General features: G+C 38.0%; 1 protein-coding gene and 1 long non-coding RNA gene across 3 annotated transcripts in view; one reads left to right on the forward strand and one right to left on the reverse strand.

Annotated features, from left to right (window-relative positions):
- Window positions 1-22812, forward strand: part of LOC137273686 (choline transporter-like protein 2) — a 58141-nt gene extending 35329 nt beyond the window's left edge. The window contains exons 7-22 of the mRNA XM_067806485.1: window positions 141-204; window positions 994-1129; window positions 1289-1372; window positions 2477-2589; window positions 5854-5985; window positions 7331-7523; window positions 8861-8987; window positions 9932-9984; window positions 10783-10959; window positions 12234-12362; window positions 12625-12694; window positions 13169-13242; window positions 13728-13798; window positions 14315-14403; window positions 14553-14637; window positions 15112-22812. Of these exons, the coding sequence (XP_067662586.1) occupies window positions 141-204; window positions 994-1129; window positions 1289-1372; window positions 2477-2589; window positions 5854-5985; window positions 7331-7523; window positions 8861-8987; window positions 9932-9984; window positions 10783-10959; window positions 12234-12362; window positions 12625-12694; window positions 13169-13242; window positions 13728-13798; window positions 14315-14403; window positions 14553-14637; window positions 15112-15212 (1698 nt within the window). The 3' untranslated portion in view covers window positions 15213-22812. The remainder of the gene's footprint in view (window positions 1-140; window positions 205-993; window positions 1130-1288; window positions 1373-2476; window positions 2590-5853; window positions 5986-7330; window positions 7524-8860; window positions 8988-9931; window positions 9985-10782; window positions 10960-12233; window positions 12363-12624; window positions 12695-13168; window positions 13243-13727; window positions 13799-14314; window positions 14404-14552; window positions 14638-15111) is intronic.
- Window positions 2752-5579, reverse strand: LOC137273692 (uncharacterized). Of its 2 annotated transcripts, none has more exons than XR_010956151.1 (3): window positions 5481-5579; window positions 4324-4511; window positions 2752-3141 (listed from the first exon to the last, which is right to left on the reverse strand). It is a non-coding gene; the product is annotated as an uncharacterized lncRNA (long non-coding RNA). The 2 variants fall into 2 exon arrangements; XR_010956150.1 differs by having other exon boundaries at window positions 4320-4511.
- Window positions 22813-26968: the final 4156 nt, after the last annotated feature.

Raw genomic sequence — 26968 nt, forward strand, 5'->3', positions numbered from 1 at the left:
TAATAGAAAGAGTACCAAAAATTTGAGTTTAGCTCTCCTTTAAATAACAACCAGCTGAAGGGCACACAAGTAGTCATTTGCACTAACAGATACAGTAAGATTGTCCTGAGTTATCTGCTCCATGTATATTATGTTTCCAGGGTGATGTGACGGAACTGGTGAAGAGAGAGGATTGTGCCGCATACTATGTACCATCATCACCAGGTACATCAGCAAATATGGTGTACTGATACGCCATCTTTAAGAAAGAAAAGGAAATATTAAAAATGGAGAGAGATAGATAAAAAAAGGCACCTTTTTTTTTGTTTCAAGGAATGCTAAAGAGTGGTTACCACAAAACAATTTTCAAAACAGTGTTATGTAATTCTGGACAACAAGTGAAACCTTGATATTGCTAAAAACATTCAGAGTGAAGTACAAATTCTAGAACATATTGATTTCAACATCTATTACATTTGACCATTTGTGAAAAGGCATTGAGTATATAGGCAATGGGATCTGTGGCAGTTTTCACTTGTCAGAGGCAGGCACAAAGTATGTTTACAAGTCCTACTGGACTCCAGGGTCAAGTTTCACTAAACTCTCATGAGCCTAAAATCTCATAACTTTTCTTGTAGCATTCATACCTTCTCTACTGTAACATAGGAAGTACAAATGCTACAAGAAAAGTTACAAGATCTTAGGCTTATGAGAGCTTTATGAAACGGGTCCCAGAAATACTAAGAAAGTGTCAGACTATGCATGTACAGTGTATTTTAAAAAATATTAGAACTATGCATTTTCTAGCCTGTAGTTTTTCGAATGAATGTGTTCATATGTAATCCTTTGGAAACCGTGATTGCTTTGATGATCATACCCCTAGAGACAAAATTATATTATTCTGAGATCGCTATACCCATATAAATTGATACTCTGATAAGCAAGTTGTGAAAAGAATCAGGAAGAACTAAACTAGTTGGATGTATTATATTTTGCTTCTTGTTTTTCTTTCAGTTCTTGGACGTTGTGTTCCAAGTATTTTCAGTGAAATTCTTGACATGGGTTCTAACTTGAACACAAGTGATGGTACCCCTGTAGTCAATGCACTGAATGAGAGTATAACAGGAAATATGCTTGGAAATGGGACGAGGTAAGAATATGATGGTCTCATGATGATGATGATGATGATGATGATGATGATAGTGGTGGTGGTGATGATTATGGTGATGGTGATGATGAGTGTTAGATGATGGTGATGATGTTTATTTGTGTTATGTGCTATTGTGGTATACTTTGTGTTTGTTTTCAGGTTTTTGGCAGAATTCTACAAGTTTAAGGAATATGGAGAGCTCATATTCAGGGATGTGTCGTCCTCTTGGTATTTCATCTTGTTGTAAGTACTACTCTGATCAGACCTGTTCCTGAAACAACAATATACTACTCAGCTCTTTATGAAGAGAATCAGATAAGCCATTCTGTTCGAACATTCAGGTGACAACCTGTATTCCAGGTAATTACTGCTAAGGGTAGTTACCTTAGCAAAATCCAAAGGGGCATTTATTGGGTATCCCAGGAAAGGTGGGAAACTAATTAGGAAGTTGTTATATCACTCAAAACAGTCAATCAGCTGGTATCAACACAGGTTGTAAACACTGATTTGCTCAAGGAAAATTAATGGTGTGTACCATGATAAGAGCTTTTATGATTTTGGAGAGGATGGAGCACTCTGCATGCTACATGTTTCTAGTATGGAGTATTGAATATGACATGGTATTATTAAAATTTTTGTGTGATGATTATGATCTTTACTATCAAGATTAGCACTATTGCTCACTATGAGGTGCGTGAACAGAACTAAGTCATGCCAGCATGCTTCTGTAAGCATGACGAGTTGTGAGGTAGCCAAGGGTTTAAAGCGTTAACTCATCATGCTGAAGACCCAGTTTCAGTTGCCTGCATAGGTATAATGTGTACTCATTCACTCTGTGAGCAGTATGTTCACATTCTGAATCTTCTATTCAATTTAAATGGTTTATTTGTTAGGGATATATTATTATATATTCTGGGACTAAGCATTAGTCTATGTCTGTTCCTGCTAATTGCCATGTTAATATCCTTGTCAGAGAGGCCTATGTGTTGCCATGTTGATATCCCTGTTATAGAGACCTATGTGTTAGCTATGTTGATATCCCTGTAACAGAGGCCTGAGTGTTGCCATGTTAATATCCTTGTTACAGAGACCTGTGTGTTGCTATGTTAATATCCTTGTCAGAGAGGCCTGTGTGTTGCCATGTTGATATCCCTGTTTCAAAGGCGTGTGTGTTAGCTATGTTGATATCCCTGTAACAGAGGCCTGAGTGTTGCCTTGTTGATATCCTTGTTAAAGAGCTCTGTGTGTTGTCATGCTGATATCCTTGTTACAGAGGCCTGTATGTTGCTATGGTGATATCCTTGTTACAGAGGCCTGTATGTTGCTTTGGTGATATCCTTGTTACAGAGGCCTGTGTATTGCTATGGTGATATCCCTAGTGTGGATCATCCTGATGAGGTGGCTGGTGGGAGTCATGGTCTGGTTCACCCTCATTCTCTTTGTCGGACTCTTCAGCTTTGGTAAGCCTGCATGTCTTTTGGGTTGTAGGGTAACAATGTTTAATGTTTCTATATGTAAAACCACACATTTGGAGTACCCCACAAGCATGGGGGGAGGGGCTGGGGGTTACACAACACCAAATGTTTTCCCATAGACTTCTATAGTAACCTTATATTTTTTAAAAAAATATCCAGGCTATCAACAGCCATTCCATGTACACATGGGCACAGTCTGGCCTCTAAACTACAATAAAACACAAGTTGTGGCCAACTTGTCCGGCACATTTGCCAAGCACAGGAAGCGGAACACATCAACCCCCAGCTCCGCACCGAATGTCACCTACTTCAAAATATAGGTACACACATAAGCATAACCCATGGTGATAAAAATGACAGCACTAAATACTTAAAATTGTGGTCAGTTTTAATAACAGGGTGGATGTGCTTTTAAAACACATACACATCTTACACTATTTCATCCAATCACAGCTGTCACAGGCCTCTGTCCGTTTGAGTTGTTTCCATACGGTCCTCGCTCGGGCAGCATGTGATATTGATATAGTGTAGTGGAACCTGTAGAAAAAATGGTCTGCATCTGCACAAGGCCAATCTGTGATTTATGTACTGTACATACATGAAACTTCTCAGAAAAAAAATAAAACTGCATGAAACCTCAATATTTTTTTCTGTCCAACATATCTATTATGGCAAAAGAATAAAGAGATTTGCTGCACTGATAGAGGTGTAAGAGTTACATCATGTCTACTTCATCAAAGCTTTGCAAAAATGCATTTCTGCTTTCATAGAGAAAGTTTTCAAATCATGTATATACCATGGGAGTTCACTCCTATTTCACAAAAGAAGGGGGTCATGGGTTGATTCCATACATGACTGGGGCTGCCTAGATCATATCAAACCAGAATATATTTTGAACGACCAAAATCATGGACTATAGGCCAGATATTGGGGAGATTTCACATTAAGCAGCTTTAGAATCTTGACATATGTAAGGCTGGTTGATGAAGTTTGTCAAAAAGTACTAAGTGAGGAGATGCATAATGCCTAGCTGTCTGGAACACTGATCAGAGTACCCTGCCGCCTGTTCGTCGATCAAGGCAAATGACCCCTTAAACAGATGAAATCACTTTTTGACCACAGCATGATAGGAACTTATGCTTGACTCTATTGATTCATCAAGCTAAGACTTTTAAAAACTTCCAGGAAATCAAAACTATTTACTGTGAATTGTTTTGAGGTTGTTAGACTTGACAGTTTCATGTATAAGCCAGTTTAGAGGGTACAAAGTGGAAATATCCTCATAATTTTGGAAATTTATTGGTTAACCTGCCCTAAACTGAATATTTCTATTCACAGTTAACAGTATTTGACAGTATCAGCTAAAACCAGTGTTTCTCTGCAATAATTTATGGGTTACTGGGTGACAAGAAGACATATTGTATATGGGTAAACAAGGGAGATAATTTAAAGACATCACACACTCTCATGTCAATAAAATTTCTGGTCAGACCCACTCTACAAGGATCAATTGTTATTATTTACATCTAATCAACTTCTTGGGTTCATGTACAGCCCTTAATTCATGTCTGGCAAAAAGAAATACTGCACAGTGAGGCATTAAGAGATCATGGTCAGAAACTTCCAATGGATGACGACGACCGAGTGGGGGAAGTTACCAGTCAGACATTGTGGTGTTTTAACTGGACTGGGGTACTTAAATGTACTGTATGTACCTACATATCCAAGTACTGCAACTGCTACAAGGTGGTAAGACACATCGAAGAAAAGGGCGTGTGCTTGATTAGACGCAGTCAACAACAGACTTCAGACCGGCTTGTCGAAATACCACATTGTATGTGAAGGCTTCTGTTTCTGCTGTATGTGTGCATACACACCTCCCCATTCATCAACAGGCATTCTGCAAGCTGAAAATAATGTTGCTATTATATTAAATGTCAAATCATAAAATCCAAAACAGCAATGAGACAGTTGCAGATAAAACAAAAAATAATTTTGAAAGTCATATGTGTTAAAAAGGGGGAATTTTTTTTAAAATAAGGAAAGAAAATTAAGTTGATTCACATGCAAAATGGGTCAGACAGACAGAACTGACCATATGCTTCAATGTTTACATTTAAAACAAGGGTTTGTGACATGTTCTGCTGTGCAATGAACATATTTCATGATTTTCTTATCATTTAACTTTAATTTGACCCTCAGGGGATAACCTCAGACACTCACATTGTTATAATAGTGTTGATTTTGGCTTACTTTGTTGTCAAATTCATCAGTTCCAACAAATTTAGAAGCAGGTAACCATTAATCAAAGGTAGAACTCACCATAGGGGTCTATTACCACTGTTTGGCCTCAAAACGAAGCAACGTTCATATTCACAACACTAGAACAATCTATTCCACTCAATACAGCCCCATCTTTACTCCCATTACCTTTAAATTTGCCTCCACATTCATACTGACTTGTTTCCATGGTGAAATAAACACAGGAAAGCATGTAAAGTATGAATTACTGAAATGTGCTCGAACCCTACAGGTTACACAACACCAAATGTTTTCCCATAGACTTCTATAGTAACCTTATATTTTTTAAAAAAATATCCAGGCTATCAACAGCCATTCCATGTACACATGGGCACAGTCTGGCCTCTAAACTACAATAAAACACAAGTTGTGGCCAACTTGTCCGGCACATTTGCCAAGCACAGGAAGCGGAACACATCAACCCCCAGCTCCGCACCGAATGTCACCTACTTCAAAATATAGGTACACACATAAGCATAACCCATGGTGATAAAAATGACAGCACTAAATACTTAAAATTGTGGTCAGTTTTAATAACAGGGTGGATGTGCTTTTAAAACACATACACATCTTACACTATTTCATCCAATCACAGCTGTCACAGGCCTCTGTCCGTTTGAGTTGTTTCCATACGGTCCTCGCTCGGGCAGCATGTGATATTGATATAGTGTAGTGGAACCTGGGGGGCTAACAGAAATCAAAGGGATACAACTCTCTACCAAAGGGAAGTAACTGCACAGCATGTTTTCTCACATGGATGTTCTGTTATCATCCAGGTTGACATGTTGTTTGTTGGTTTGGTTGTTTTTAATGCTGCAATCAAACAATATTCCAGCTATATGACAGCAGTCTGTATATTCAAGCGACAAACATGGGCTTCTGAAGACCAGTTCTAATCCAGATCTACCCAGGTATTGACATGATGTGAATGAGTGACATGTGTTGCAGGCACTTACTACTGCTACAGCCAGTACTACAAGTTGAAGGTCATGAACACAGAGAAAGAGTTTGGCCTATCTCAAGCCTTCACTTTCAACTTCCGATACTACCTGTCCCTCAAAGAGACATGGTTGGCCTTTGGTGAGTTGCCTTGCTACCATGGGATATTGGATGGCCTCTGGTACCATATTGTAGGTGGACAGTATGTGTTAGTGCTGACTGAAATGATTAATAATCGGAATTATTGTCTATCAGAAAAATAATTGATTATTATTGCCATGGAACTTGTGTTAACATTAATATTGTACATTCATTCTTGTGATAGAAAAAAAGGTTCAGTTTTCCTACACAATATACAAATATGGGACTTAAGTCATGGTCTGCCTCTAAACCATGTTCAGGACTGTGTTTTGTTAGTAATTCATGCACAAATATGTCACCACCCTCATGTGATGTAAAATGTATTCATTTATTTCATATTTTGGGCATTTTTGCTCAAGGTTATGTCTCCGATATGTAATCGATTGATATTTAGGCAACTATTAGCGATCTTGATCAATAGCCATCCCTAATCTGTATGACAATATATCACATGAGTTGGATGACGTGATGATACACTGGTCATCATCGAACAGTATGTCATCCATTATATATTTTTAAACATAATTAATGACTTATATGTCTTTATTTTCATATGTTTAGTTTATTGTGAATTGTGGTTGTGAGATGAGATTCAAAAACATCTCAGTCATATCTTACAAGACATTTCCATTCCCAAACGTTTGACTCTACTCATCTAAACCTTCATTTTAGTGTCATGTTAGAGTGATCACATCCCTAGAATTGTCACACTGTCCAAAAAGTCCTGTCACATGACTCCAGCTTTCTTGTATCTACACTGGCTGCCTGCCATAAAATGGATACATCATAAGATCCTCACCCTCGCATATCGGTGTATCAGTGGTACAGCTCCTGGTCATCTTTCTGATCCAGTAGAAGCCTTATATCCTCACAAGAATTCTCCCTTCCAGTGATCAAATGCTCCTTTAGGTCCCTAACATCACGCTCAAGACATTTGGCGGAAGATCTGTTGCATATAGTGCTGCTATTGAATGGAACACTCTCCCATTTAATCTGAAATCAGCTCCACCTCTCGCATGTTTCAAGAAGCGCCTTAAGACCTACCTGTTCAGTAGAATTGGAGTTAAGCCGAATATAAGAATCCATATTATTGCTATCATTAGAATTAATCGTGATTTGAAAAGGTGTAATTTCATGCAAGAACTGTTCCCCAAACTTAAACTTTACTTGCTCCAGTTTTGCTTTTAGTATCGTTTTAGTACATTTTAGCATTATTATGTGTGGTATTATTTGCTAAATTTACTTCATTTACCAGATTCTGATTTTGTACTAATGGCAGAAGTCACTGGAGTGCATCCGTCGTGTTTATAGTCTGACTGGTAAAATGATTGTGTTTTGTTGGCAGGCTGCACGTCAGCAACACTCCTGATCATCTTCGTCATCATCTTGCTCTTCCTCATCCCTCGTATCTGTATTGCCATTCAACTCATCAAGGAGGGCAGCAGAGCTATTGGCTCCATGTCCTACACGCTGTTATGGCCCATTGTCCCATTCGTCCTGCAAGTGCTGGTGGTCATCTACTGGGGATCTACTGCCATGTATCCTTCACCTTGGTCTTGTTTGTAGCAACTGCATCATGTGATGGATGTGTCTGTCTGCTGCTAGAATTGTAATCATAAGTGCCCATTGCATTTTACACCTTAGTTGACCACAAAGGTTAACAAAGGCTTGATTATCAAAGATATAAACTTGCTTTGCCTGATGCTGAATTTGCTGTGATGTATTCAATCCCTTTGGTGTTACAGAAATGTGGTTAATTTTATATCCAAAGCCTTTTCAACAGCATATCTGTGCTGGTGGGCTTCACAAATGTTTTAAATGCTGAAGACCTGAATTGTTTTTGGCATTCATTCCATATTAAGCTCATGATGTGAAAGAATTAATGTTTATTCCTCAGTCAGCCACTGAAGTTCTCACTCGTCACACAACTCAACCATTTACTCATCCAACCATACATCCAACCACTCAACACCAACATCTCTGTTTGAGTAGCATTTAGAAATTGGTGTGATGAACATGGAGGATAGTTGTATGCAGATGGATATAAACTTTGTTGTAATACATGCAACAATTCAGAGTAGATCGATGCTAAACCTTGCATGATAGCCATAAAACCATCAGCTTCTTCCCAACCACCCACTCAGTCGTTTATTCTTGTCACTCAACCACTTTTCCTCAGAATTCCTAAACAACTCTCTCAACTTGTCTCTCAAACACAACTCAGCCCATCACTGAACTTCCAGCATATATTACTAAACCTCTCTCGCCATAGCTAACTCATATATTACTTAACCTCTCTTGCCATAGCTAACTCATATATTACTAAACCTCTGTCGCCATAGGTAACTCATATTACTTAACCTCTCTCGCCACAGCTAACTCATATATTACTAAACCTCCCTCGCCATAGCTAACTCATATATTACTTAACCTCTCTTGCCATAGCTAACTCATATATTACTTAACCTCTCTTGCCACAGCTTACTCAGCTGTTCACACCACCTCTTGCTCATCTACCCACTCGATCATTGCCTGACCTTCCACTTGCACATAAGATTGCAGATTCGATCCCCAGCCTTGTCGTATCAAAAGATATTAAAATATTGTACTTGTTGGTCCCTACCTTGCGCTCATTAATGGGTACAACAAGGATTGGTTGGCCTGAAGTCTGTATAATCAGTCCAAGTGAAGCATTCATATTTTACTGCGGCATGGTATCTCAGTGGGCTAGCACAATAAAACCAGCATATGTCTGGGCTAGTACAAGCAGCTACACATACACTCACATGCAAGTCCATTAAACCCCATTTCACCTGACCTCACCTTCCACTCACTCAACAAGTGCTTCCTCCTTTTTCACCTTGACCATCACAAGTTACCTAGCTTCAACAGGAGAGGCGGAGTACTACACCAACACGACCACCAATGAAACGATCAATACTGCTGTCAAATCTAATGAAGTGGTCCAGTCAGTTGTGGAGAGAATACCATGTGCTCCAGGGGTAAGACATTGTAGTCTGCCATTCTGCCCAAATCTGCATACGCAGTTGAACTTTGCTGGTATGAACACATGCATTTTATCAAACATTGTCTTTTTAAATGGGTAGCCAAATCATTTGCCTTCACTGCCTAAATTAGACCTGGTTATCCGTCATTAGAATTAGTGTTTAGGGTCCCATTCCTCAAAGCCTTCATAATGTTATGACCTGTCGCAACTCTATAGTATATTTTAGGCTTGCAAATGTCATAGCACTAAAAACATTTTGTGAATTTGGGCCCTGTCGCCCATGCTTGTCATAAGAGACATCTTACTGGAATGGGTGGTCATAATATAGCTGAGTGCAGCATTGAACAAACAAATTAACAAAACTCTACCAAAATTCTACAGGTAGTAAAGAAACAGCATGCTCTGTCAGAAACTACCTTCTATCCCTTCAGCTTGTTCTTGAGAAGGAATAGGGGATGACAATTTCATAAACATCACTTTGTATGCGGGTTTTGCAGATACTGTTAGAACAATAGATGAAAGGGTTTCCCAGTCCTGTTAGTTCCCTGCAATCACTGTGTGTAATAAGTGAATAAATTGAGTGTCATGGTGCAGAAATCATGCAGGGTTCCCACCACTGCTGTTGAAGTCAGGTTGATGAGTGACTTTGTACATGCTTGTCTACTAACAGTCTCAAGGGCTTCAGTCATGCCACTCACTAAATCAAATGTGATTTGTCTCCTTTGGCATGTGGCCTTGTCTATAGATGGGTACCTGATAGGATGAGATGCTAATATGACTGTAAACTTCACCTCAGAGGCAGTTCAGCTTAATCATTCCCCTGTGAGCTGATGATGGCACTTGAGAACAGTACTCCATTGACAGGGGTGTTGCACCTTGAGCAAATTAGTGTGTGGATTCAAGTCTTTATGAATTTACTGATAATATGTTTGATTACAGGATCAAGACACAGCAGCAAAGGTGTGCGAATTCGTCAAATATGGAGGGAACAGGTATGTAACGTTTAGTTCACATCTCAGGTGTGAGGAGATTTTTCAGACACAGCTGCAGATTACTGAGAAAGTAAAAATCCCAAATATGACATATGTTGCACAGCAGATTAGTATCTTGTTCATCTGGAGTTCCACATTAAATTGGGTAGTGGAGTAGCCAAGTGGTACCTGGTCTCTGGTCATGACACAGCATAACCACAAATCATTTGTTTCACTTGTCCACAGACAAACAAGCATGTTTTAAAGTTACATATATGTAATCATAAATACAGTATCATTACATGTATTTTAAAGTTATGGCTAATTTTGCATTTTAGTAACTTACTTGCATGATGAATTCTTGAATTGTGAGTGTCCTACTGAACTAAGGCTGTTGTGATGCTGGACGAGTCCCTTTATATTATGTCATAACAGTGAATATAGGCATAATGTTTGTGTTATCTGTTTGCTTCACATTTGACTTTAAGTGAGGAGTGAAGATCTGGGTGAAAACTTGTGTTCAGCAAACCTGTCTTGTCGTAAGAGGCTACTAGTGACTTTGTTACCCATGTCATCGTATCCCAGTTGTGTAGATCAGTGCTCATGCTGTTTATCAGCGGATTGTCGTGGCCAGACTTGATTATATACATACTGCCAAGAATCCAGCTTTCAACGACAGACATACATACAAGCAAACAAAACTATAAGGGCCATATAAAATCTGTGAAAGGCCTTCAATCTGTTGCTGACAAATCTGTGCTAATCCTGTTTGAACCTTCCCTTCTTGTCATCTTGTGGGCACCATGTCTTCTGCTTCAGATACACAGTTTACCTGCAGTTCTACATGCTCTTCATGTTCTTCTGGATGATGAACTTCGTCATTGCTCTGGGACAGATGACCTTGGCGGGAGCATTTGCTTCTTACTACTGGGCATTTGACAAATCCAAGGATATTCCTTCTGCCCCGCTTGCATCCTCATTCTACAGGGCGATACGGTGAGTGTATCTTTAACCATTACAGGTTACACAACACCAAATGTTTTCCCATAGACTTCTATAGTAACCTTATATTTTTTTAAAAAATATCCAGGCTATCAACAGCCTTTCCATGTACACATGGGCACAGTCTGGCCTCTAAGCTACAATAAAACGCAAGTTGTGGCCAACTTGTCCGGCACATTTGCCAAGCACAGGAAGCGGAACACATCAACCCCCAGCTCTGCACCGAATGTCACCTACTTCAAAATATATGTACACACATAAGCATAACCCATGGTGATAAAAATGACAGCACTAAATACTTAAAATTGTTGTCAGATTTAATAACAGGGTGGATGTGCTTTTAAAACACATACACATCTTACACTATTTCATGCAATCACAGCTGTCACAGGCCTCTGTCTGTTTGAGTTGTTTCCATACGGTCCTTGCTCGGGCAGCATGTGATACTGATATAGTGTAGTGGAACCTACAGATTATGTTTGACAGAATCCAGTGTTGAAAGTAATGGGAATCACATAGCACTGACAAAGGCTGGTTCCATTCCAGACAGCACCACACTAAAGGATATTTAGAAGATGGTGCTTCTTATTATCCTGTGCTGTGTTAGAAACTCATTCTTCTGCCAACTGTTCCATGGGACCAGTAACGTTTCAAATCTGCTGCATCTGGCCCTTTCAGTATTCATAACTTTGTGACAGTTAAAAAAGATGTCAGTATACAGAAAACATATTCTTATGCTCAACACAAATATATGACGTTGGTATTTTAGAGTAATTCAGCAGCAAGTGATAAGGGTGTAAAAATATTTTTTCATAAAGCTTAAATAGAGTTTTTATCAGTTTTATATTTTCATATTTTTCTCATAAGTAAGATAAACATGAATTCTACTGATACGTTAGACAGACATCTTATTTTTATCTTAAGGTACAATTAGAAAATGTTTAACCATCTTGTAACTTTATTATGTTATTAATTATGAAATATTAACAGGTTCAAATGATCTTGAGGATTTTAGAATGCTTTCAAATTTCAATTACCTCCGGACCAGCAGGTCATTTCAAACACTGACCCATTGTGATGCTAAGTATCAAGGGTATAGATGTGATGAAACAAGGACTTGCTGGTTCAGGACTCTGTCCTGTGAATGCATCTAAGTCTGTAACAGACATGTCTCGGAGCGTTAATTTGTGTGAAATCTTTGTGAGTGAGAACTACAAAGAGACTGTAACAGGGGCCACATCACTGACGCTTCCTATTCCTGTCCCCAGGTATCACCTAGGCACTCTTGCATTTGGCTCCGTCCTCATCGCTGTTGTTCAGCTGATCCGGTCAGTCCTAGAATACTTGAGTCGGAAACTTAAGGGCTCCGAGAACAAGGTGGCAAGGTTCATTGTCAAGTAAGGCTCAGTTGTTATAAGCCCAGTTCCTACTAACTTAATTCCTACTATTTAAAGATAAGTCCTATATGTTGTGACAATGAATCCATGAAAGTAACGTTCTCTAACTAATTCAAAACATAATTCTTGGTGAGATCACTTTAAGAGTCCAAGATTGTTGAGACTCATGAAGATGCAGGTCACTACTGGCAAATGCCAAGGAACAACAATCCATGTAATAAAACATTTTACTGTGAAGGTCCTTTGTCCTTTCTCTGTACAGGTGTTTAAGCTGCTGTTTCTGGTGCCTGGAGAAAATCCTCAAATTCATCAACAAGAATGCATACATCATGGTACGTGTTTATACATTAGCATCAACCTCTTAGTAATTACAGGGTGGTTGGGTTGGCTAATGGTTAAAACGTTTGCTTGTCATGCCAAAGATCCAAGTTCATTTCCCCTCATGAGTACAATGTGTGAAGCCCATTTATTGTGTTTCCTGCCATAATATTACTGGAATATTGCTGAAAATGGCATAAAAGTGAACTCACTCGTCTTAATTATACTGGGTTCTTATTAAATTTACAGACGCAGAAAAAGATTTTTCAAGGGAAAAGTATAAATGATAGTCATGATAGTGATCACTTTTCCCTGAACACAAAGATCAGTCTGTTGCATGCATTGTTATGGCAGCATTGTATAGTAGAGAGCTCTGTTAATGGGTTATCACTTTGTGAAGCTTTAAACAGAAGGGAGATAACTCTACTATGCAAAATTTCTTAGAATTGTGCCAGCAAAACATGTAATTAAATGCTTTCTTTTTGTAGACTGCTATCTATGGAAAAAACTTCTGCTCTGCTGCAAAAGATGGATTTTTCTTGATCATGAGAAACATTGTGAGGTAGGTACAAGATTTGAGATTCTGTAATGGACAAGGTAAACCAGGCATGTTGGAATGGTTTATGCATGTCATAATATCATAGTTGTGCTCATTGCTGTCTGTGATAGATTGTCCGGTCAAGACTGGAATATATACAAATTGCTACGGCTGAACTGACTGATTAAAAAATCGATCCAGAGATTGTCTTGCTTGTGTCAGTGATTAATGATGGTCTTGGGGGACTGGTCAATGTTCAGGAAAGTCAAACAGCAAAATAAACTTCTGTAAGTATATTTTGAATTGTTTGCTGACTCGTATAACTAGAATATACAACATATTTGTGTACATGTGTCAGCATGAAGCATTCTCGATTGTCTTGATTGTGGTATTAATTGGTGCCTGGTTCAAACTGATAACTTCATAATATTTGATGAAAAATTTGTTATCTGTCTTCTTGAATACAATATTATTTTCATGATTATGATAGAGATATGGTGTGTTTTCAGGACTTTTGTACTGGACAAAGTGGCTGATTTCATCATGTTTATCAGCAAGCTGATGGTCACTGGAGCAATTGGTCAGTACAATGCAGTTTTGGTTGACATTTAACTACGTTCAGTTAAACATTTACTCACATGGGATTTTTTCTTGTTCCTGTTTGTTTCCAAATAAAAGTGTTTTTGAAATTTAAAAAAGTAATAATAAAATGTTATACTTTGCCTTATCTTTAAATGGGAAAAATAGATGAAAGTATAAAGCGTTTAAGAATTGTCAGTGGTTACATGCCCTGTTTATCTACCTTCAATCTCATTTCATCACTTAAAGAATTAATAAGGAAAGTAATTTGGGCTATTAATTTATTCAGTATTCGGGAAATTATATTTTGTCTGTTTTCACACCATAAAATCTTCAATGTTTTAATGTCCTCTAAAATTAACTGTCAAATACCAATCAGTTGTGAGGCAAACCATACCCTGCCCAGTAATACAGGTGTACAAGATGGCAAAATGTCATTTCTCACACTTGTGTCCAGATGTAAACTTAGATATATTCTTCCAGTATTGCTGTTACAAATATTCTCTATTCTCTACAGGAGTTGCTGCATACTTCTGGTTCAACGGTCACACCAGCATCCTGCCCAACTTTGTCCCCGACCTCAACTACTCACTTGTGCCTGTCGTGGTAGGTATAACATTGTCATAACATCTAGCTGTTGGGACTGGTATAACATTGTCATAATGTGGAGTAGTAATGTGGTTAATTAAGCACGCCCAGGGAAAGAATTTTTTTTTATTTCAGACATAGAATTCAGTTACTGTTTTGTTTTTCAGATTCTGGTGATCGGAACCTTCCTGGTTGCGACATCTTTCTTCAACGTGTACAGCATGGCGGTGGACACCCTGTTCCTGTGTTTCTGTAAGTTAACTATTCCTCACATCTTGCTGCATCAGGCCATAAGTCAATGATTAAGCCATGGGGAAAGCATACCATGATATGCATTGAATCAAATCATATCATTCCAGGACATTATGCTATGTAACTCATAGTGATATTTCTGTATGTCTGTAGTGAGCCGCCTTGTTTCAGTTGGGCAGTGGGTCTGATGATAAAACCACGTTGTAGTGGTGTACCTGATGATAAAACCGTGGAGTAGCCTAATAATTAAACCATGGCATAGTCTAATGATTTAACTGTGGGGTAGTCTAAGGATTAAACCATTTACCTGTCATGCCAATTAGACTGGTTCAGTTCTTTATATGGGTATGATGCCTGATGCCCATTGTGCCATGATATTGCTGAAATGTTGCCAAAAGTGGCATAAAACTCTACTCACTCACTCACTCACTCACTCACTCACTCACTCACTCACTCACTCACCCCTTGTTTCAGTGGAGGACTTGGAGAGGAATGATGGCTCACCAGATAAACCGTATTTTATGAGCACTGGCCTGAAGAAGATCCTCAGGAAGACCAACAAGAAGCCAAAGTAAAACATTTGTCAGATTGGAAGAGGAAGGTCATCCTGGGAAACTGGCTTGTTGCACAAGAAATATTAAAATGGTTAATTCTGAAGAAATAAACTCATTTCATATATTTTAAATGTAAATAAGAAATCCCTGAATTATCAGACGTTTGGGACAGATTTTCCCCAACTGGCTTCTTGTGATGATGGAAGGCTTTTATTGATGATGATGATGATGTTGATGTTGTTGATGACGATGACGATGATGAAAAGAAATTTCTTATATTTAAGAGAAGTGTAATCAGAATATTAGTGTATCAGAACAGATTTTCCTCAAAAAGCTTCTAAATGATGATGGAAAGGTGGAAAGATCACATCATTCATCTGTGTCAGATGAATAGTGTCTTGCTCTGGGGGATATAATATGATGAACATGTCTTTCAACAGCAAAAGATTATTGATGTTTTATTACAATATCTGAATCTTTGTACAGATAATTATCATTTCATGTTATAATGTATCCACTGTCGTCAAAACATATTCAGCTGTGCTTGTGCTACTGTCTCCTGGCTCTGACTTTCCTAGTGGCTGTGGTTTCTGTTCTGTGCAGAGTTGTGCCCTTTATGTGTGCCAGGAATCTATGATAATGTTTTCAAATCTTATACTTTGATGTATCCATTATCATCACAAAATACCAATATACTATTCATGTGTGCTACTGTCTCCTGGCTCTGACTTTTCCATTGGGTGTGGATTCTCTTCCCTGTGCAGAGTTATGTCCCTTATGAGGGCCGGTTGTGTTCAAATCTCACATGCCCTCTGATTGTTTTATGATTTGGTATCACCATGCATGTGTTCATTGGTTTTATGAAAATGTGAACTGTACCAGTTTTCAAGTAGTACTTTCCTCCCAGAGTGAGCTGACACTGTGATATAACTAGAATGCAAATAACACTATTCTAAGCCGCATTAGACAGATTAACTCTACCACCACCCAGCCAAGCAATTTGCGTTCCATCAGGGAAACATAATAAACTACCTGTAATCGTTGTTTTGTCTTTGCCATGTTTATGTCACATTGCCAGATAATTAACAAATCAACTCATACATATGTCTCCATATAGGACTCCAACCAGAAGGTATTTGGATGTGTTCTTCAACTCGGAAAGAGTAATCCCAAATATGACATATGTTAAACTTGATCAGTTTGTCAGACTTCATATCTCTGTTGTATGTAATGATGCTGAGATGGTGTATCACATGTGTAATCATACTGAGATGGTGTATCACGTGTGTAATCATACTGAGATGGTGTATCATGTGTGTAATCATACTGAGATGGTGTATCATGTGTGTAATGATATTGAGATGGTGTATCACGTGTGTAATGATATTGAGATGGTGTATCACGTGTGTAATGATACTGAGATGGTGTATCACATGTGTAATCATACTGAGATGGTGTATCACGTGTGTAATCATACTGAGATGGTGTATCACCTGTGGTGTGTCATGCTGTTCAAATATTGACCATTTCTTAACCAGGCCTAGATATTTCTGGCTGGTTTGATGTGATATTTAGTTTAAAATAACTAAAATTTGGTGATAACAGAAGATATAAGATGAAATTTTCTTTTTAAAAGAATTAACCTTCCTTTATTCAGCACTAAGTGAATGAAGTATAGTAAAAAGAGGGCACTAGATGTTCTGTCTTTTTTATCCTCAAAGTCACCATGTTCTTTGATGACAATACATTCTGACATTTCATACAATTTGTATTCCTGATGGTTGTGAAAACAATTGTGTATTATTGATAATATTTTCTTACTTTCTTTCATACTTCAGATACCTCCATTAAAAGGAATTGTCTTCCAAATAGTTTTCAATGTATTAAATATTTCTTTAAAAAAGTGCAGGGTTGATTAATGTCTATTTTAATCTCATTTTTGTTAACATGTCTGTGTTATTTCTCACCTGATTGCATCAAGATACTTTGTCTTGACTTAATTGTCTTGATTCTCAATATTTCAAGGATTTTACTAAAGAGTTTTATCATTTTATGTATAAATACTGTTTTGTTCAGACCTAATGCATGTTCTTTTGATAGCATAACTCCAAGCTGCACCATACCTATTACTTAATATTATTATTTTTGTACACATCTATATATCACATACAAACTATATAACATATTTACAACCACCCCTAAAAAGAGTATTGTCAAATGTGTTTTGGTAAATGATAGATTGATCTGACTGGGCTGATAAGTGTGTTAAAATTCCATTGCCTCAGTTAAGAGCAACTCCTGGAGATTAATCAGTCTTGCGTTTGAAGTTGTTATTACCAGACCGTGGGCGGTAAGGTAGTGTAGTGGTTAAAGTGTTTGCTTGTCATGCTTGGATTGATTCCCCACATGGTTACATTGTGTGAAAACCATTTCTGGTGTCTTCAACGGTGATTTTGCTTGAATATTGCTAAAAGCTGTGTAAAACTTTACTCACTCAGTGGAAGAGTTATCTCTACTCTAATTACTCCAGGTGACAGATAACCTTTAAGCATGTTTATTTCATGAAAGTATGTATACATGGCCAGATTTGCAAAGGCGAACTTATGGGCATATTTAAAAGCTTCTCTTGATAAAATATGGTCAGTGTGATACATGCGATAATGTCAGTTAATAAGATAGTCAGTGTGTGCTGGAAAAAATACAATGTAGGAACAAATCAGAATATGATAGTTTAAGACTGCCTTAGATTCAGATAGAAGAACATATGTCTTACCTTGGGTAGGTTTATGTTCAATTCTGGATACTTAGCTTGCCTTTGCATGTGTTTATACAGTGTAGCAGTGGGTTATTCATGTTAAACTGCATCATCGTACGAAAGGGATGAGACGATGTATGATATTTAGGTGAAAGATGTGTCATGTTATCTTTGATGATGAGAGTAAGTCAAATAGGCCCATCTTTTTTGTTGTTTAACGGTGCACATAGTAATATTCCATCTGTGGCAGTCTGTAAATAATTTAGTCTGGAATTGATAGTCCAGTGATCAACAGCATGATCATCAATCTACGCAATTGGATCATGATGTGTCAACCAAGTCAGTGAACTTTATTGATCCTGTTACTTGCCTCGTATGACAAGCATGGGTTTGCTGAAAACTCAACCTGGATCCTCATGGGTCCAGAAAAACAAGCTAATGTATCAGACAGTTTGGCTCGGTGACCTGCCAAATAAAGTAGCCTCGTAAATAAATGTTTAATGTGCACATACTGTATGTTGATCATTAAATGGGCCACAGGTTGATCATTAAATGGGCCACAGATATCCTGATTTTGAGGCATATCCTAGCTGTGGGCATTGCACCTGAATTCAGTGTTCACGAATAGTGTCTGACCCTCTGACAAATCTGGCAGATTTGCCAATGGTCAGACAGAAGTCCCCATCTTGCTGGCCCCAGTGTCAGACTTAATAAATTACAATGATTTCGTCTGAAGTTTTTATTTTGCATGTGACACTTGTTCACTGTTTATAAATTTATGTTTATAATGTTTGTCATTATTTATTTATTAATAATTTCAATGCCAATTTTGAGAAATGTTAAATCTGAAATGTTTGTTTAAGTTTATTCTGTGGGTCCTGTGAATTTTCAGTGGGTCAGACAGACATCTGAAACTTACAGGACCCAAAGTCCTGTTACTTTGAAACACCATTCGTAAACACTGTGAATTGTTTGATAATGTTTTCAACTAAACCAAAGTAGACACCCATGTTTTACCTTGAACTTTTATCTGCACCTGCATACACAATGTGGGAACTCAGTTGTGAAGATGTATACAAGGTTCTTGAATGAAATGTTCAAAACACCTTAAAACACTCCTGAAAAAGGCCCTAAGGATAGCGTTCCTTGTAAAAGGTCTTTGATCAGTGACAATCCTTTGAATTGCCTTGACTCTATTAATGCCTTAAAGAGGTGTTTTCAGGACTGAAGATTTGACCGGGAGCACACTTAAATTCATTTCAAAATGTCTGATATATCTGTTTTGCTGCACATGGTTTTTGATTCCTTCTTTTATGATGGCAATATTTCAGGTATTTTACAAAACTTTCAAGTGCGATTATTGATGCCATGATTATGCAACATTTGTAATTTGCAACGACATCGTAATGAATTTACATCAAATGTATAAATGTAGTGCATTTCTTGCCTAGATTTTTGTTCCATAGAGTGATCAGGGCACTAAGAGATCATAACTCATTAACAAACTGACTCCAAAGTGCCATGATCATTTCATGGAACAGGACGTGTGTTGTATAGTGTACATTAGAACTGTGTAGTGTTGTACTGGCTAGTCAGTTGCTAGTGGTGCTTGTAGTTTTTTGGTATTGGGAGATTTTGTAGCTTAGAAAGTAATTCTCAATGATGTTTGAACTGTTTTCAATTTGACCAGCAGTCTGTTGTAATTTTATAAGCAATATAAGTGCTCATGCAATAGAAAGGCGTTGTTGATCAAATTGGTTTTAAGGAAGTTATTCATGGGTAAAATTGTTCTTTTTTGTAGAAATAAGTCTGTCAAAACACTTTCATAGAACTTAACATATATTTTGGTAGTGTGTGAGCTCTACAGCATTGGAGTGGAGAAAATATTTTTTTGTGTATTTGATTTTGTTATTTGTATCTGAAGGATGTATCGTATGTGTTTTAATAAGGGCTGCAGGTGGTTAGAAAGGTGACAAATTAGAAACTTATTTTCAGAGCAGAACAAACTTAAGTGAAAGGATGATTATACTAAAACTATTTCCAAATTTCCCAAAGTAATTATATACCTGTCCTGCACATTTATTTTCGATATAAGGGTCTGGAATTTCTACAAACAATTATTGATTGTGTCATGGTTGTGAGCGCCTACGATGATTACTTGAATTTGTCCTGGGTACACTCAGGTGCAGACCAGGCAGGACATTTTCTATGGTAGGCATGGTGAACGAAGAGTAGATAAGTGGTGATGAGAACAGTATTTCTCACAGGCCCAGAGTGAATGTTAAAACACTGTCAGGAGGTAGTGTTCCAATATCATTTGTAACCATGGCAACTATTTTGTATTATTAATGTGTCAGCTGTTTTGATGATTTAGGTTTTGTGTGGAATATGTATAGTTTGTAATGTTTTTGTGAAAAATCTCAAATTCAACATTTGGTCAAATGTTCAGCAATTAAGTGTTAAATATGAATGACTTTTGTTCACTTATCTTGCTGTTATATCTTCAGTTTTGTTAGTATTAGATATGGGATTTTCAGTGCAAATAGCTTTGTTGACTTTTGTGATCTATGGAAATTGTTGTAGTAGGTTTAGCAGATCATATGACAGTTCTTAAAAAGTACATTTTTTAAGAAAATATATTTTTATATAACATTCCAACTTGATTTGGGAACAAAGATATCAAATTTCCAATCACAGTAATTGTGTAGACTTTAATGTTGGATTAGGTTAGCTACAGACTGGTAGGATTTTACACTAGACCATCTGTTCCCAGCCAGATCTAGTTACACTACTTTCATCACATATGTTCAGGATTTTGCTTTAAGTCGTTTTATAGAAGCAGAAAATTATCACGATATAATCTGTTGCTTGTGCCTCAAGTCATAGAGAGTTGCATCTCTAAGTTGTGGCAGGATCCACTGTTTGTGATTCAGAATTGTTCTCTTGCCCCTTACTGTTGTGCCTTGATTAATCAGTTGTGTGTAATTTGGCAAATTAGATTTGGACTAGTTATAATGGTCATTACTGACATCATTATTTTTAGTTACTCAGTTTAAGTGAGGGTAAGTATCTATTGCATTCAAAGACTATTTCATTACAACTGATTTTATGATCATGAAGCGTTTAAACAGCTAATTTTGTTGCCCTTTGCAAGAGGACCACTTGTGAAAAACTTCATAACAGACTTCATGACGATAAATAGAATAAACAAACCAAAATCCTTTACCATAAATAATTCATGATTTTCAGCAATTCATTTAAAGACGTTTCATCTCTACTTTACCTTTGTCTTTGTGAGGTATATTTTCACATATAATCAAGACAAATTATTATCTAGCTTAGGTGATTTATCTATTTCTAGTTCATAAGATATCTTGCCAAATCAACTTCCCAAATAATTCATCAATCACTACCTATCAATTCTCGCTCAATTTTGATATTTTAGACTAAACATTTTACCAATCAACATGGCAGTTTATAGTTCTTATCATTTGCTGTCTCCAGAATGCTGAGATTGGTTCTGGTTTAGACGCCAGTGATGTTTTATGCAATGCTTCTGCAATACTCAGTTTGATCTCAGGGGGTCACGATTCACTGATGTATATTTAAATTTCTCCTAAAGATTTTATACACAATAAACCATGTCTTTATTCTAATTCATGTCTATTTTTTAAATTGATTTTCAATAAGTCCTCCTTACAGTGTTTTGCAGTAATCCAGCTATACTTTTCTAACTGCTAAATCTTCTAGCCCAGCTAAATACAGAGCAAGTATCGTGATATATATTGTACTATGAGTAACATATTTTTATGTATTGATACTGAGGTGCATATCGTGACACCCCTGTTCAAGCGTCCTATTACAATACACATATATTCAATTGCAGTTGTTACCATGACTGTGTATGTCCAGTTCTGGTGAGTCATGTACAGTGTAACTGTGTTATCATGGTCAGTACACCCATGGATCACTACCAGATCACTGTAGGTTTTGTATTGTACATATGTGAGCATTCATCGCAAAAGTGTCCTGAATAATTATTCAAGATGAACATGATCCCCATTAACAGAGTTTCAGTGTATACATTTGTTAAGTTAAGTGTTAATTGTTCATATACTATCTATCATTTAAATTGTATTTGTCCTGAAACTTGTATATAAAGCTGCACACACCAGAGAATATTGGCATTTCACGTGTAAATCCCCTTAGGTAATGGAGGATTTCTACAGTAATCCAGTCCAGAATTAACTTGAAACATATTATTTCCCCTTACAGAGGTTCATTTAGTAGTTCACTCTTACCAGAAAACATGTCCATTTTGTCTCTAGAAAAATACAGATGTTGGAATTGACTCTGAAAACTCTGTTGAAATTAACAGTTCCTCTAAAATTTTCTTCCTGTCTTGCGCTGCTCAAAATATGTTACAGACATTCTGTCCTCTAATATTACTGTGGCAAATTCGGTGTGTGCTTATGAGTGCTTATATCTTGTGAGTCATATACATGCATTGCCAAATGAGTTTTGGTAACTAAAGGCTCTTTATTCCAGTTTTTGTTTTGCAGGATTTTTGTGTCAGATTATTCCTGAAATTAAAATTAACATGTTTTCATTATTTTTCAAACATTCTATAGAATCATGCACCACATCTCCTGGATGGTATTTCAGTAAACTTTCACTAACCAGCTAATACACTAGTTACCTGCATATGGCTTGAGACTGCCTGTCATTAGAGACTTTAGTGATATGTACATGATCATATTTCAACTTTTTCTAAATGTTTGTACTGGTTATTATCTTGTTACCATATCTATATTCCATGTGGACATATTGAGTATTGCATTTCTATAATAAAATATTCTTTGTCTAGTCTCATGTTGTTAGATTTCTCTAAGTCATACCTAAAGATTTGTAGGTGTTCTTCCTTTTGTACAAAAGGTGATATCCTGACATTAAAATCATCCTTCTGGAGACACAGAACGTTTGTTCAATTATAGTGAAACAAAAAAGAGTTACCAAGAATGTTTAGTATATCTGTCCCTTGTAATGAAAGATAGGCATGATGTCATGTTTGAGACCCATTGTGTCATGCTGGAATGTCATGGTGACATGCTGGAATGCCATTGTGTCATGCTGGATGATCACTTTGTCATGCTTGAATACCATAGTGTCAACTGGAATGTTGTCATACCAAGCTGGAATGTCATGCAGGGATGCCATTGTGTCATGCTTGAATGTCATTGTATCATGCTGGAATGCCATGGCAATCAGAAGTGGTGCCAGTTTGTTGCAGTCGACCTCACAAGTAAATACACAGTACGGCGGCTGCATCCCACGTCAATAATTGATTTTCCCACTTGCAACATGCCAGCGACGTGTTCATGTTGCACATTTGACAATCGTGGCATATAAATTACCGTTAGAACTGTGGTTTAAAAGTGTGTGTTTTTCAATTCTTGAGGCAAGTGCAAACACATGCAAATGAAGAAAACTTTGATGCGAAGATCACATGATCAACTGCATGTGCAAAACCTGATTTGGCACTAAAGTCATTTGGATGGACGAATGGATGGGTTTGAGTGGGTTTTGCTACCGTTTTTCTAGAGTCGAAAGATAGGGATCTCATTTCAGATACATAGATCATTATTTTTAAAAATTACATTTTGTAATGTTTCTTTTTTGATTTAGTATATATATATACACACAATGTCAGTCAAATCCGAATATAATGATGAATCATGACATAATCAAAGTACATGATATAATAATCACTCGTGCCTCATCATAGATGTCACTATTTAAAGAAGACTTAGAAGTTTTATGCTGTATGTGACAAATGATTCTGAAGTTCTGTTCGTTTTGTAATGCATGGTTTTGAAACAGACCAGAAGATAGAACATTCAGTTAAAAAGTGAGACAATTGAATGGTCAGAGCTTTCTTCTTAACCTTTGCAATTGACTTGTGCTGAAAATGTAGAGGTTCGAAACTGATGTCGCAAACTTTGCTGGATATGTTTTTACATTTTTGTCAAGTTTATTTGTCAGTGAAAGAGGAAAATTGCAATGCATGCCTGAATACGCCTAGGCACACTACCCATCAAAGTTTGTAGGTAATCGTGTGACAGGGTATCCCAATATTGGACCAGCTCGGCCTTCATATCTTCAATATTTCTCAGTCCCTTTTGGTTTATTCTGTCCTTCATGACTCCCCACACATTCTCAATTGGGTTTAGGTCTGGGCTGTAACTGGGCCAGTCTAAAACTTGAACATTTTCGCCCGACAACCACTGTTTTGTGTAGCGCGCAGTGTGTTTTGGGTCATTATCATGCTGGAAAATCCAATCATCTTCATACAATGTTTGTGCTGTCGGAAGAAGGTGACCATTTAGAATGTCAACGTATCTTTCTTTTGTCAAGTTTCCCATAAAAACACATAATGGCGTCACTCCGCGAGCTGATATGCCACCCCACATGTGAAACTTCGGGCTATGTTTTGGTCGCTGGTAGATAGGTTTGACAGTATCTTTGATCCAAATTTTCACACAATTAGGGAAAAGCCAAACAGAACTTTCATCCGAAAAGAAAACATTATCCCAATCTTGATTTTCATGAGCCCGACACCAGTTTAAACGTTTTTCCTTTTGTGCATCATTCATCAACGGAATTCCACGTTTTTTCACCCAATTAAGTCTCTGTAATACCTGCCTAGCTGTTTCATTGCATACCTGAGGACTTCCTCTGCTAATCATTTCATTTCTGATGTTCTCAACACTTTTCAATTTGCCCCTACTCACAATCTGCCCAAGTTTTCGGCGATCCACAACACTGAATTTCCTAGGCCGACCTGCCCCTGCTTTGTGCTCTATCCCGGTTCCTGTTTGAATATTCTTCAAAGTTCTGTATACTGTAGACAAAGGAATACCATGTCTACAAGCTAACACTTTAGCATCAGCCTCACCCCTTTCAAAATCATCTAGAATGAGCTTTCTTTTCTCTCTTGCTGTAAATTCTGCCATGTCAACACAGGAAGCCGTCTGCTCAGACAAGGGAGATAACTCTTGACATAATGAGCTGCCTTCTAAGCCTTCAAGAGTTGTCTCCCTTATTTAGTATGCTTAGTGCATAGTGAAAGCCCTTTTTCCAATCTTAGCATCATTAGAAGAAAAACAAAGATTTTCTCAATAATTTCTGGGAACACTGTACAACAAATACGACGGGCACGCGGCTATATACAACATATACGACGGGCACGCGGCTATGTACAACATATACGACGGGCACGAGGCTATATACAGAAGGAAAGGGCTTCACGGAGTAAGTTGAACACGAACTCCGGTATGACGAAAGGACGGATTAACTGAGCCCCGTTTCACAAAGCTAGCTATGTAGCTTACTGTCGTAAGTCTATGAGGGTTGGCTGAAAAGTTCTAAGCCTCACTGTGAAAAAAAGTTACAAAGTCCACGTTTGTAATTTATTTTTCTACATAGTCCCCTTCCAAGTTCACACACTTTTGCCAGCGATGCTGCAAGGTCCGAATCCCGGTCAGGAAGAAATCTTCTTCAGCTACCCTAATAATATCAGTCACAGCGGAAATGACGTCATCATTACTTGCAAAATGGCGACCGGCGAGTTCCTTTTTCATTTTGGGGAACAGGTGGAAGTCAGAAGGAGCCAAATCAGGTGAATAAGGAGGATGGTCAATGAGTTCAAAGCCACAATCGCGGATTGTTGACATGGCCACCACCGATTTGTGAACAGGCGCATTGTCTTGGTGGAAGAGGACACCTTTAGCGATCATCCCTCGTCGTTTGGCTTTGATTGCTTCTCGCAACTGGTTCAGTAGATCAGCATAGTATCTGCCGTTGATAGTTTGACCTTTTTCAAGATAATCAATGAGCAGAATACCCCTGGAATCCCAAAAGACTGATGCCATCACCTTTCCAGCTGAAGGAACAGACTTGGCTTTCTTCGGAGCTGGTGAATCAGGATGCTTCCACTGTTTTGACTGTAGTTTTGTTTCTGGTTGAAAGTGATGTATCCAGGTCTCATCCTTGGTTACAAATCGTGCCACAAAATCATCGGGATCTGCTTCAAAACGACGCAAATTGTCAAGGGATGTCTGGAACCTGACAAGTTTCTGTTCTGCTGTCAAGAGCTTTGGCACCCATCTTGCAGAAACTTTCGTCATTCCTAATTCGTTGGTGAAAATATGCTCAACCCTCTCATGAGAGATGCCCACTACATTAGCAATATGTCGAGTAGTCAATCGTCGATCATCCATCAACATATCGAGCACTCGCGTTATGTTTTCTGGAGTGGTTGCTGTTGAAGGCCTTCCTGAGCGTGGGTCATCATCAAGGCTTTGTCTGCCACGCTTAAATTCTGCAGCCCACTTCTTTACTGTGGAAAATGGAGGAGCATCATCCCCTAGAGTGGAGACAATGTGAGCATGTATCTGTGTTGGGGACATCCCTTTCTTTTGCAAGTACTTGATGACTGCCCTGTATTCAGTTTTGTCCATTTCTGATGATTTCAGAGGGTAGGTTTACCAAAGGAGCTGTAGATGAGATAAAATTATTAGTACGTTTGTAGTTCTCGTGTCTATGATTCACTAAATGATTGTCCTCATTGGTGGCAAACACCTGTCTCTACCTGGTGGGGAAAAACCACTCAGGCTGAGAACTTTTCAGCCAACCCTCGTAGGTTAAGGTATCGGAGTTAAGACTGTCGTAAGTCTAGGTTGAGGTATCGGAGTTACGACTGTCGTTGAGCAGCGATATCTTTGTGAAACGGGGCCTTCTGAGAAGGCCACCGCTCTGACGCCAAAAGCCCCTTGTCGCATACAAAGGAGAAATGTGCCTATGTATATGTGTATATTCAAAACAATAGCTTGAATGGAAACAAGAACATATGACTTCTATGTGTTCAGGGACATATGGGGAACATTACTGTTCCCAGCCGGACACGCTCCTGCCAGGGAAACTCAGCACCGAGTGTCTCGTGATCCTAGACATTATGGATGCG

This window comes from Haliotis asinina, chromosome 2 (assembly GCF_037392515.1).
Source record: "Haliotis asinina isolate JCU_RB_2024 chromosome 2, JCU_Hal_asi_v2, whole genome shotgun sequence".
NCBI classification, from domain to species: domain Eukaryota; kingdom Metazoa; phylum Mollusca; class Gastropoda; order Lepetellida; family Haliotidae; genus Haliotis; species Haliotis asinina.